This window comes from Lynx rufus, unplaced genomic scaffold (assembly GCF_022079265.1).
Source record: "Lynx rufus isolate CCGP_SWC_20201006 ecotype Redwood Valley unplaced genomic scaffold, mLynRuf1.p SCAF_4, whole genome shotgun sequence".
NCBI classification, from domain to species: domain Eukaryota; kingdom Metazoa; phylum Chordata; class Mammalia; order Carnivora; family Felidae; genus Lynx; species Lynx rufus.
Genome location: NW_025814856.1, coordinates 55,936,348 through 55,949,208, shown reverse-complemented (window position 1 = coordinate 55,949,208; position 12,861 = coordinate 55,936,348). Strand labels below are relative to the sequence as shown.

Here is a 12,861-nt window from a genome sequence, read left to right as displayed (position 1 = left end):
CAAACTTGTCCCCCATTCCCAGGACCTCCTGGGTGCCAAGCCGGTGCCTGGGCCACGGCCTGCAGACTCCCCTCCCGGACACACGTCGGGGGCAGCGCAGGGGGGCAGCTCCTCTCCTGCCCCAGCGGGCCTCTCTCTTCCTCACGCGGAGGTCTTTATCCCGGGCGGCTGACCACTGAGGCCCTGCCCACCTGTTACTTCCAACCCCTCCCCGAACCTTCCTCCCTCACCGGATTGTCAGTCCTTGGCTTTCTTCATCCACAGGAATCCCCTCGCTGCCCCGTCTCCACCTCTCAGGGGATGATGGCTCCACGGTCAGTGTCAGACACACCCAGGTCTGTATCCCACCCTCACCTGTGCCCTTGAGCAGCTAGCTCGTGAAGAGCAGCTCCCTGTCTCTTCATCTGACACGTAGGCCAACCACAGCCCACCCTCCCACGAAGTCTGATGAGTCACACACACACGCTGAGTGCTTACTCTGCACCTGGTGGGGTTGACGTTCTTTAAACTGACTGCCACCGCCACCATTACCACCGAAGCCCCGCGGGGCAAGCCAAAGAGGAAAGGTCAATGTGCATTGAGGGGTGGACACGCTTCATGCCACCAAGGTGTCAGGATTCTGTCACCAGCCAAAGTCCCTACCAACAGGTATCCCGAGTACCTACTGCAAATCCAGGCACTGCAAAGGGCACGAGGACATGCGATTCTATTTAAGATGACACCCATTTTAGAGATGTGGCAACTGAGGGCTCCCAAAGCCCAATGACAGGGTGGGTCACACGATGGGCAGGAGCCGGACCAGACCACTGATGGTGGACAAGGGGACACATGTCATTCCTCATGCTATGACCCGCCCCCCGCCCCCCGCTGTCTCAAGCCCTCCAGTGGGCAATCGGGGGCAGCCCCTGTTCAGAACTTAGGCATTCTGTCTGGTGCCCACTCATCAGTGCTGGCTCACCTGGGAGTGGCTGGAACACGCCCTGGTTCTCCACCTCGATCGCCAAGTCGAAATGGGAGCAGTCGCTCAGGGTGACCACCTCGTCGGCCCCACCAGGAATGAGGCCATTGATCCTCAGCGGCAGCTCCAAGGTCTGGCCCACGCGTGCCTCCACCTGGCACGGCGCGAACTCCATGCTGCTGGGCTCGATCACGTACACCTGCAGGACAGCGGCGTGGACTGAGGTCATTGGGCTCCGCGGGAGAGGAAGGGCCTGTGCTAGTGTTTCCTAAGAGCTGCCGTGCACTGGGCACTGAGGACACGTCAGTGGGAAGACTGAGCTGGGAGGACAGGTGTGTGCAGTGAATTGGGGGACAGAGCTGTCAGGGAAGGCTGCTCTGATAAGGTGACCCAGGAGCTCAGACCTGAGAGCCATGTCAGACGCAGCCAGACAGAAGTGTAGGGGGAAAACATTCCGGGAAGCAGAGACAGTCGGTGCAAAGGTCCTGAGCCACGTACCAGCTCAGCTTGCTGGAGGAATATAAAGAAGGCCACAATACAGGGTGAGAGAGGCATCATCACCCACAGATGACAGTTCTATAGAACAAAACTTGTCACACTCCAGGTTCTGTTCTAAAAACACTGCTAATTCATTCAGTGCTCTCAGGCTCTTTGTTAAGATTTTATTAGCCACCTCTACTTGAGAAAACCTGGACGGTGGGTCTGAGCCGGGCAGCCTGGCCTCTGGGGCCATTACACAGTCTCTTGAGGAACCGTCCCCAGGCTGCTGAGCAACTGGATGAAAGGTAGCACGTGTACTGAGATTAAAGAAACTCAGGGGGAGAAGGACAGTGGTCACAGTTCATCCATAATTTGACAATCATGCTGTAGCTAAAGGGTCTCAGTTACGACCCTTTTTACGTGAGAATGAGATTGATCCTTAGGAGTGTGTGTGTGTGTGTGTGTGTGTGTGTGTGTGTCTCTATGTGGATCCAGATACAAAGACCAGGACAACCTGTCCATCCACGTCCCAAATAATATACGAGCAGGTTGAGACTGGACACACTGTGTAAGGAGCTTTGACTTCTGCCTAAGTGAAGTCATAGAGGTAGGTGGAGGTCGGGGTCAGGGTCAGGAAGTCAGAAGGCCAAGGTGGATGGCAGTGACTCATACCCACCACCCACGGCCTTTGCCACGTGAGTTGGTCCTGCACCACCTGGGGTCAACAGCCAGGTGCAGGGCTCCAGTACAGAGAAGGAAATGAGTCAGAGCCAGGTCTCACGGAGTCTGGGGCCTCCCTTTGACCATGAATTTGCCAACGCTCAGCAGCACTTCTGACTTGGAGATTTCATTCCTTTCAGGTCTGAGGACTTTTCTAGAATGACCCCTTGGTTACCTCATGTCTTCTGTGTTCCCTGGTCCCCCTTCCAGAAACTCTCACTATGCTGACCCTGCCCCTTCTGGTCTCATCCCCTGCCTGGCGGGGGACGTCACACCCATCCCCCTGCTGTGACCTGAGCTCCTCAAGGGCGGGGCTGGGGCCTGACCCCCATCACCCTGCCAGCCACCAAAACCCAGTCCAAGACTGAGGGCCGAAGTGCTTCTGAATAAGCCTGAAGGCTGGATGTGAGGAGGCGGGCTGGAGACCTCCGTCCTGTGCCTCTCCCCACACCCAACCCCGCCCCCAAGCTGTCCGGGGGCCCCCGAGGTCTCACCTTCATCTCCCCAAAGTGGAGCGGGTTCTGCACGTCATGTGCCTGGATCACACTGAGTCCAGTGTTACTGCCTGTGGTCATGACGCCCTTGACGGTGACCATGGCCACCATGTGGCTTGACGAAGACCAGCTGAAGTTCCCACTCCCGCCGTGGGCCTGGGGAGGAAAACCAGTGCATCAGCCCGCCTGCCTGCCCGCGCTCTCTCTCTCTCCCTCCGTCCGTCTCTTCCTGCCGCACACTCACGCTCGCTCTCTGACTCTCACGGTCAGCAGCCTCTCACCACCTGCAGCACCAGCTGACCCCCGGCTGGAGGCCGCCTCCCCACCTCGCTCTCTCTACCGGGTCTCATTTCCGGTCCTCATACTGTGGGGGCCTTGTGGCCGACACACACACACGCACATGCCCGTGACACTGGCCCCAGACCTGGCGGCACCCCCAGACCTGAGTGGGAGGACCCTGGGCCACACGGCAAGGTCCAGGAAGCTGCTTCCCCGACCAGGCACAGGCTCCCTCCCGGCACACAGCCCCCCCGCTGCTAGCCATCTCCCCTGAAGTACAGGCAGTCCAGTGGCTCCCCACATCGGGGGCCAGCACCCCAAGCCCTGGACGGGGACACACCTGAGTGAACAGGCAGCAGGTACCGGTGACAGTCGTCACGGCCAGGGAGACAGCAGGGACAGTGCTGGCCACCGGGGCTCGAGCCCCCATGGGAGTCGGTCAGTGCCCGCTGACTGAGGCCAGGTGGGCGCGTGCATATCAAAGACCGAGAACACTTGATAGGTGACAGTTAGAGATGTTCTCGCCTTGAATTTCAAATTCTTCTCCCAGGATATTTACACTGCTTTTGGAAAACAACCTTTTTTTTTTATCACTATTGTTTTATTTTTTAACAAAAACAAATGCTGAAGTTGAATGTGCCCTCGAGGCTTTCTTTATTGTGCTTCCTTGTCTGTTGATCTGGGTTTTTGTTTTTTCTGATTGCCAAAATATGATGCTGTGACGGACACCCCAGAAAGTAGAAAAAGCATAAAAAGTCCCCGATTTTAAATTCTCTCCGACCACTAGAAGGTAACAGTAAAAGACACAGAATAGACAAAAAGCCCTAATCCCATGGAAACCCCCAAAGGAGTGAACCCAGATGTGGGGTGTCACAGTTACCTTTATTGTGTACTGATAGGCGCCCGTCTTTGGTTGCCACGGAAACGTCAAGATGCTCGGATAGAGGGTGATGGGGACATGAATTTCTACCTCCTGCTGGTTCCACACAGGTACCCGCAACGTGTGGACCCCTCCATCCTACAAGGGGGTGAGGGAGCTGCACGTCACCATGACAATCAGGTCATCAGAAGTTTTTGCACCCAAGCAGACCCCCACCCCTCCCCAGAGATCAGGTCACAAGGAGATTTTGTGATTGTCGGGGAGCAGGAAGGATGATGCCGGATACCCTCCAGCCTCCTCTGTCTCCATGGAGACAGCTTTCCACGGCTCTGTAACAGCCACTCAAGTAAATGCTGCCTGACTTCATCTTCATGGCACCCCAGGTGGGACGATGTGGTTATCCCACTTTACAGGCAGGAAAACTGAGGCATGGGGCACGAAAGCAACTTGCCCAAAACCCCCAGAGCTGAAGTGAGACTGGTAGGAATCGTTGTCTAACCCCCAGGCTGTTCTCTCTGCTGCCTCTAGCTGCCTCCTCCAGGTCCGGGGCAGGTTTGTGCAGGGTAGGAAGAGATCACCCGTCACCCATGCCAATTTCCCAATCAGTAAAAACCTGCTCACACCTAAAACTGACCGGCCTTTTAAATGAAAGGACTTGGAAGGACCCAAGCAGCCAAAACAGCCAAAGGGATGCTCCTGGCTCCTGGCTGCAGCACAGCTAGACACACGGGCCCAGCGTGGTTTCCCCAACAGGGTTTCTGCCCCAATCCCAGAAGGGCAGACTCACCTTCACAGGGGCTGGCAAAGGGCAGGGGAAGAGGGGCACCCAGTATGGGGACGGGGGACAGGGAAAGCCCCAAGCCCCACCACCAGACAGCCCTCGAGAGCCCAGACGGAGGCGACCCTCACGGTACCCATGAGAGCAGCACACCAGGCTGAGCCGGGGGTCCCCGGCCTCCCAGGGCTCATGTCCGGCCTGGGAGGGTGCGGGGGGTGAACACGGAGGGAGGTGCCAACTCGCCTGGTCCACCACGGAGGTGAGGGCTGCCTCGATAGCCGTCTGGCCCTTCTTTGTCGCCCTGACGTGATGGTACGAGCCATTCTGGGAAGAAGCGAGCACCTCAAAGAACGCAGGAGGTAACACGGTGTCGATGCGGAGATTCTGGAAGGGGGGCAGGATGGGTGAGAGAGGCACTTCTGGGACGAGTCCGGAAGTCAGAATGCAGGAAAGGAGCGAGGTCAGGCCACGGGGCCGCCTGAGGCCCAGGGGCCTCAAAACCAGCAGACGAGCTGGGCGAGGCCCCAGAACTGAGCTCTGACCACTCTGGCCTTTGAGCCCTCCCAGGCCACCCTCCCCGCAGGGCCCGGGGACCCAGCGCTCCTGCTGCGATCACCCGGTGGTGCTCAAGCCCATGTCAGTTTTCTCAGACCCTGAGGTCCCAGCAAAGAAACCACTAAACACCAAACCACAAAAAAGGTCGTGAATATCCACGAGAGCCTGACCCCCCTCACCCCCAAAAAAGGGGGATCGTCAGGGTCCTTGTTCAATAACACAAAGAAAGCAATAACCTGCAAAGCTGCCTAAGGGGGAACCTTGCCTCCTTCCTCTCAAACCTCAGAAGCCGCCAGGAAGGTCCCAGATGGTCCAATTGAGGATCCTGGAAACCTCTCCTGAAGGAACAAAACGTGCCAAGACTCCTCTCCCCCCACCTATGTCTGCCGTTCCTTTCTAGAGCCAGAAAGCTAACGGATGTTGGCCTTGGTCACCTGGGACTTCCAGACAGAGTTATAGGTATTCCTGGCCCTGCAGGAAAAGATGCAACCTCAGCAGAGTGAGGTAAAGTCTCAGGCTAACGACAAGGGAGCAGGAAGGCAGACAACGCTTGCTTCCCGTCACCGCCTCCTTGGACTGTGCTGCCTGTGGCTTCCTCTCCCTGCTCCAGCCCTACAGGGAGAGGGCCAGGGGTGCAGACTCCCAGGCTCACAACGTCCTGAGAGGCCCCCGGGATCCCACGGTGCTGTCTCCCATGGACCCGGCAGCACCACCAGGAATCACCGGACTCAGCTAGCCCGTGTGGGGGCCCTGCTGCTTTGGGCGCTGCTCTGGGAGACGCATCCCACACCCCGCCGGGCCCCAAGGCAGGCACTCACGTCGGACAGGTAGACCTTGTTGCCGGACTTGTCAAGCACTTCAATGGTAATTTCATACAGGCGGCCAGTCTCCAGCACCCACCTGTCACCAGGCTGGATGGCGAACCCTACAAAACAGGCAAGCAACAAAGCCTGACCACCCGGACCACAGGGGCGTGCAGCTGAGGAAGAGGATGGTACCAGGCACCATCAGCCCCAGGGCCCCGCAGCTGCTCACAACCTGCTCTCCTCCGAGGAGAAAGAACAGCTGCTGATCATGGTGAGATCTGACGCCCGCCACCAACCTGAGCCCTCAGAACCTGAGGTGATCTCTCAGATGCCCAGGACCAACCTGAGCACATCCCTCACTGGCTGCTCAAGGGCTCACTCACACTTGACCGGATGCTCCACGGATGGTCTACACTGAATCCACAGCAGGTCTACACTGTGAATCTGAGTAGGTCTGAATCTGAATCCACATCTGAATCCACAGTAGGTCTACACACTGAACCCACAGCAAGTCTACACTGAATCCACAGGTCTACACTCTGAACCCACAGGGAGTCTACACTGAATCCACAGTAGGTCAACACTCTGAACCCGCAGTGAGTCTACACTGAATCCACAGTAGGTCTATACTCTGAACCCACAGTGAGTCTACACTGAATCCACAGTAGGTCTATACTCTGAACCCACAGTGAGTCTACATCTGAATCCACAGGAGGTCTACACTGTGAATCCGCAGTGAGTCTACACTAAATCCACAGGAGGTCTACACTGTGACTCCACAAGTCTACACTGAATCCACAGGAGGTCTACACTGTGAATCCGCAGTGAGTCTACATCTGAATCCACAGGAGGTCTACACTGTGAATCCGCGAGTCTACACTGAATCCACAGGAGGTCTACACTGTGAATCCGCAGTGAGTCTACATCTGAATCCACAGGAGGTCTACACTGTGAATCCGCAGTGAGTCTACACTGAATCCACAGGAGGTCTACACTCTGAGCCCGCAGTGAGTCTATGATCCAAATCCAAAGTGAGTCTACCTCTGAATCCACTGTGAGTCTATGCTGTTAATCCGCAGGACTTCTACCCACTGAATCCCCAGTAAGTAATGCTCTGAATCCACAGGGTTTCCCTCTGAGGCCTGGCACTGAGCATTCTACCCGGGTGAGCGGCCCTCCCTCCCAGGCCTCCGGCCGTGTTCCCACACGGGGCCACACCAGCTGCTGGCTGACCCCCAAGACGCCACGCATTTTCTCACCACACCTGCGCCCGAGCTGTTACTTCGGCCAGGCTGACCTGCCTCGGAAGGAGCCACTCTGAAACACCTGCCTCGAACATCATCTCCCAGAGGCCTTTCCTCTGCACTCACATCTACTGGCTCTGGACCCCTGTCCTGTCACCATCCGTTCACACTGGTCTCTCCTGCACGAGGACCTAAGCTTCCTCCCTCCAGAGCCCCGATGCCCAGCAGAGGCCAGACAGAGGGAAGGTACCAAGAAAACCTTTCTGAATAAATGAAGTCCCTGAGACACACAGGGCTCCCCTGCCAGGTGTCACTGCACGGTCAGCTGGGGTCCGCACCAAGCAGCAAGCAGCAAGCTCACGTGGCGGCTAACAAGAGGACCCAAGGGGTTGCCGCGTGTCAAGTGCTGCCTGGCCTGAACCAGTTCAGTACGCTCAACAAGGAGTCAACTCCGAGGAAACACAAAGGAAGCACCGTCACTGTGACCAGGGGTGACACGTGTCGCAGACATCCGCCAAGCCGCGGTCAGTTACGGCAGCCCCTGGGCCCCGGCTCTGCCCCTATAGGTCCTCCATAACTGCAGATTCCTCCCTTCCTCCCCCAGTCAAACACCTCCCCTTCCTCCCCACTGAGACTTTTACCAAGTGCCACACTGCTTTAGGGGCTCCTTTGTAACTGCGCTGCCCACTGGGGCCCCCGACCTCCAAATGGCCACAGCCACGGTCGGGTCTGGATGGAGCCTTGGAATAAAACCCAGGAAGGGACAAAGCCCTACTGACTCGACCGAAATATTTCTGTCTCTGTTGAGCCGGTCACCTACCCTGACCTTGGCCTACCCTCTGCTTGTCTGTGCATCACTGGGGGAAGGACTAGGGAGCAGCCGGACAAGGACTGGCAGAGCTGGCCAGACTGAAGCACTTTCTAGGGAGCCGTTCCCTTTACTTGTATTTTTTAACTCCTATAAATAAACAACATCCAGGGGGACCCACGATGACCCAACTCACCCAGGTATCCAGGTTCAACCACGTAGATGGTGCTGTTGGGTAATCTAGAAGCACCCTGCATGCGGATACCTGAATTCTTAATTAAGGAACAAAACATAGGAAGGAAAACAGACTGGCTGGCAGGATTCAGCTGGCTTGGATGACTTGATTACCATGTAGACATCACAGGCAAAGGAGAGGGGATGAAAGCTTGCTCGCCTGAGGCCAAATAGAATAAGGCCATTTTCCAGAACCCAAGGGCCCAGCACACTTCCTATATGAGCAAAGGTGGATCTCTGCAAGAGACACTGGAGACCACGGGAGCAGGTCTAGGACGGGGACAACCCATGTGCCAGTGTGGAAACAGCCGCGGCCAGGCCCCTCAGATGAGGCTGCCCACGCCCAAGATGGTTCCGGAGGCGAGGAGCATGGCTCAGCTCCTGCCACCACCTCCCATCCGGGGAGCCTCTCCGGTGAGTCACCCACCGAGGTGAGCAATTCTACACGGCCGTGTTGCTATTTCGGTTCCTTCTGATTGTCAGACCTTGAGGGAAAACAGGGTTATTTTTAGCCTAGCCAAGCTTTCAGGGAGAAAAAGGGCTTCCCAACAGCAGATATCCCGCGTGGGGCACACATATGCACTTGCAGACTGGCCAGGGAAAAGGGTACTCCTGTGGCTGAGAACCAGGTTGCTCTGTCCCAGCTGCACTGCAGTGACCATCGACGTGTCCTGGTCCAAGACAGCCACGGGCCGGCTCGGGTCTCCCTCGGCGCTCGGGATGCTGTTCTGAAGCTGCAGCTCATACTGCTCGGAAGGCATTGAGAGCTCTGACCACCCGGAGTCAAAAAGGGGAGACAAGAGCAAAGACAGGAAACGTTAGTAGCCAATGTGGCAGTCCCGCCCCAAATCCCTGGAAGCGTCTCCCAGGGCTGCTGCTTAACGGACGGACTTTCCTTGTTTCTTCCTTCCTTTCTTCTTTCCTTCCTTCTTGCCCTCCCTCCTTCCCTCTCTGCCCCCCCTTCCTTCCCTCCTTCCATTCCCTCCCTTCCCTCTCCCTCCCTTTCTTCCTTCCCTCCCTCCTTCTTTCCTTCCTTCCTATTTCTTTCTTTTGCTTAGCTTTCTCAATACTTTTTTTTTAATTCCAGTATAGTTAACATACAGTGTTATTATCTTATCAACCCTTTTAATTTTAACATTATGCTCAATGCCTGTGGAGAAAGCTGACACTCTCCATGAATTTTCAGAGACAATCAGTTTTTCAGTGACTGCTGTAAACTGCCTTTTTTTTTTTTTTTTTAATGAAGCACGGCTTCCGACTCCAATTGCAGACTGCTTACAGAATACAGGAGTTAAATGAACTCTATTACTGCACTAAGGGTCCAGCATGGGGCTCACTGGATCTGTGCGTCCTCTGGGAGTTTCCAAAAAGGCACCAATCCGTGGTTTCCCACCGGGTTTTGGGAGCTCAGTCTAGAATTCTCTCTGTTGCCATCCTGCCCATCCATCAGTGCTTCCCCTCTCTGTGTCATGTTGTAGAAGAGAACTCGCTCATTCTGGACCAGGATGAAAAACAATTTCCCCAAGGACATAAGGGGTTCCACAAAAGCCACCACCCCTGCATCCATTTTCCACACTACGGTAGTGGCCACGAGCACTTTTGATACAAATGGCTGCCACTGACCACGAAATTGAGATGTGGCAGGACTGCGCCTGGTGTTTGATGTGCACATTACCCCATTTTATCCCACAACAACCCTTGAAACAGGCACTACTGATGCGCACACCCTCAAGATGGTGGTGCTGCAGAAGTCAGGACAAGAAGCCCGCCGGAGGTCCCACAGCAGGCAGCGGCAGAGCTGGGATTCAAACCAAAGAGACCACAAGCACTTTCACATGACTTCTCCCTGGTCCGTCAAATTTCCTACCCGGCAACCCACTCGTGGAGCCTGTAGGTGCTGCCACGTCCCCGCCCTCCGGCAAGAGAGAGAAAAGAGAAAGCGGAGAGCCGCTGACGGCATCCCTGCTTGTTGCTCATCTCTGGGTCCCGGCTCAGGGCCTTGCCACGGGAGGCGTCCAGGACAAGGACCAGGAGGAATTGCAGCTCGAGCATCCTTCAGAATCCCCAAGGATTCCAATGGGAACTCTAAAAGGGAGGCAACTGGTCTATTTCCTGTCTTAGGGTATCTTCCGTGTGTTCCAGTAAGCCCCCAAGAACTTGCTCTCAAGCAGAGACTCTCAAAGCGTGATCCCTGGACCACCTGCGTCACCTGCCAACTACAAATGACTGGCCCCACCCCAGAGCTTCTGGATCAAACTCTGGGGGCCCAGTGCTCAGAGTCTGAACAGGCTCTCCAGGGGATTCCAGTGCACACTAGAACTGAGAATCCCTTAGCGAACACACAGCCCATTTCTTGTGTCTAACTGGGGGAAGCCCAGCCAAGCTGGGCTGTGATGCTTGCAGACCGTATGTTCAGAAAACAGCAGCAGCACGTCAAGGATCCGTGCCATGATAAAATAATGCCGCTGCTCAATAGAGCAGTATTACTTCATGTTGTTTTATGAAGCACTAGCTCCCTCCCTTATTTAAAGTTCTCCAAGCAAATAGGCCATTTTGGGAAGGGAATATACTGATTCTCACAAGATCTTGCACAACGACGTATTTACAAAAGCCTAAGACAACGAAAATAAGGGGCTTGTCTGACTCCTTAAACACCTCTTACAAACGCAGAACTAGCTGCTTCTAAGAGGCACTGAATACTAAGGGTCACTATCTGTCTGGAAACATAGGAAGGTTGTTCTTGGGACACGAGACCAGCCCGTCTACCGTCTGCAGAGGGGAAAGGGCATACCCAAAGGCTGCCCTCTGTAAGCCAAGAGGCCCACATGCTTCTAGGAGACAGGCTCTGTGACCCCTCCGGACCCCGTCTAATGCTCCAGACATGCTCCTAATCCACCCACCCCGTGTAGGCTCACGGAGCTCCTGGGGAAGTGGGCCTGAGCCCAGGACCGTGGGGGGCTCACTCCCCTGCCTCCAACTCCAGCACCTGCTCACGTAGCCCGTGTGACTCAGTTCTGGGAAGCACAGCTCAAGGGTGTGCTGGGTTCCAAGTCCTTCGCCACCTGGGACACAGACACCCGTCTATGCGGTTGGTTTTCCCAGCTTCAGTGCATTTTAGCTCAGTCATTTCCACTATTCCACTGCCCTCAGTCAGCATTGTCCTTTCTAGGGTTTCTTCTGTCTGATGGTGTGGTTACTGTGCCAGCCAGGTCTGCAAGCAACACAAACACCAACAGGGTGGAGAACCGAGGGGAGAGGCCTGTGGCCCCCACTGGTCTGCAGGCAACACCGAGGCTCCTGTCATGAGCTCCAAGAGCCCCTCTCCTCCCTCACCGGCCCCCACTTGTAACATGTTTGCAGGGTAATCATTGGATTGACTGCTGGGCTGTGCACTCCAGGAGGGCAGGGACCTGGGCCGCATACACAGCACCCAGCAGGCTGCGGCACACAGTAGGTGCTCAATAAATGGGCTTGCAAGACAGCGAGCACCAAATAAAGAGAGGCGGGACATAGGGCAACATGGAAGAAAAAATAATTATATTTTTAAGGAAGGAAAACCGCAAAAAAAAAAAAAAAAGCCCAGAAAGAATAAACTTGGGGTTACAATTATCTACATGCTAATAAATCCACGTGACTGCCCTCTAACCTATAATTCTCCGAGCCAAAGCAGGATGTCATGCAAGACAGACAGTGGCTGAAATTCATGTCCCCTGTAACACCATCAGTCCTGGCTTTCCTGTCTAGTCAACTTGTTTCGCATGACAGTGATGTGAATTATATCTCAATTAAAAAAAAAAAAAAAACAAATCCATCTAAAATGAATGGACAGGGGCGCCTGGGTGGCGCAGTCGGTTGAGCGTCCGACTTCAGCCAGGTCACGATCTCGCGGTCCGTGAGTTCGAGCCCCACGTCGGGCTCTGGGCTGATGGCTCAGAGCCTGGAGCCTGTTTCCGATTCTGTGTCTCCCTCTCTCTCTGCCCCTCCCCCATTCATGCTCTGTCTCTCTCTGTCCCAAAAATAAATAAACGTTGAAAAAAAAAAATTTAAAATAAAATGAATGGACAGAGTTTCCGTTTATATGACTTGTTCACGGCAGGCCTTGGCTGGCTCAGTTCTCAAGGCATCTGTCTGGAATCCTCTCCAGAGCTGTGCCAACTACAACCATCAATCACACAGGTGTGTTTATCTTTGGACGAATTTTCCATCTCATTACCTCACTGATGAAAGGGAGGCAACATGACTATTTCCGGTCCTGGGGTATCTCTTTTGTGTTCCAATTCTTTGACGTCTATAGTAGTCACTAAACCCACAAGCTTCCTAGGTACTTGGGATGTACCGTTCCCCTGAACTATGGCCCCTGAACTCATTCAGGGTGAGCTCTTCAGACGTCTTAATTAAATCACCCACCCTTGGGGCGCCTGGGTGGCTCAGTCAGTTAAGTGTCCGACTTCGGCTCAGGTCATGATCTCGCGGTCCGTGGGTTCGAGCCCCACGTCGGGCTCTGTGCTGACAGCTCGGAGCCTGGAGCCTGCTTCGGATTCTGTGTCTCCCTCTGTCTCTTCCCTCCCCTGCTCACACTCTGTCTCTCTCTCAAAAAATGAGCAAATATTGGAGTGCCTGGGTGG

The 12,861-nt window shown here is 55.1% G+C and overlaps 1 protein-coding gene across 5 annotated transcripts in view; it reads right to left on the bottom strand.

Moving 5' to 3' along the window:
* Positions 1-12,861, bottom strand: part of NUP210 (nucleoporin 210) — a 109,341-nt gene that overhangs the window by 64,701 nt on the left and 31,779 nt on the right. For all 5 annotated transcript variants that reach the window (XM_047096015.1, XM_047096017.1, XM_047096016.1 and 2 more), the window contains exons 7-13: positions 8,847-9,005; positions 8,199-8,267; positions 5,963-6,069; positions 4,833-4,973; positions 3,812-3,949; positions 2,653-2,808; positions 959-1,157 (exon numbers count right to left, since the gene is read on the bottom strand). In XM_047096015.1, the coding sequence (XP_046951971.1) occupies positions 959-1,157; positions 2,653-2,808; positions 3,812-3,949; positions 4,833-4,973; positions 5,963-6,069; positions 8,199-8,267; positions 8,847-9,005 (969 nt within the window). The remainder of the gene's footprint in view (positions 1-958; positions 1,158-2,652; positions 2,809-3,811; positions 3,950-4,832; positions 4,974-5,962; positions 6,070-8,198; positions 8,268-8,846; positions 9,006-12,861) is intronic.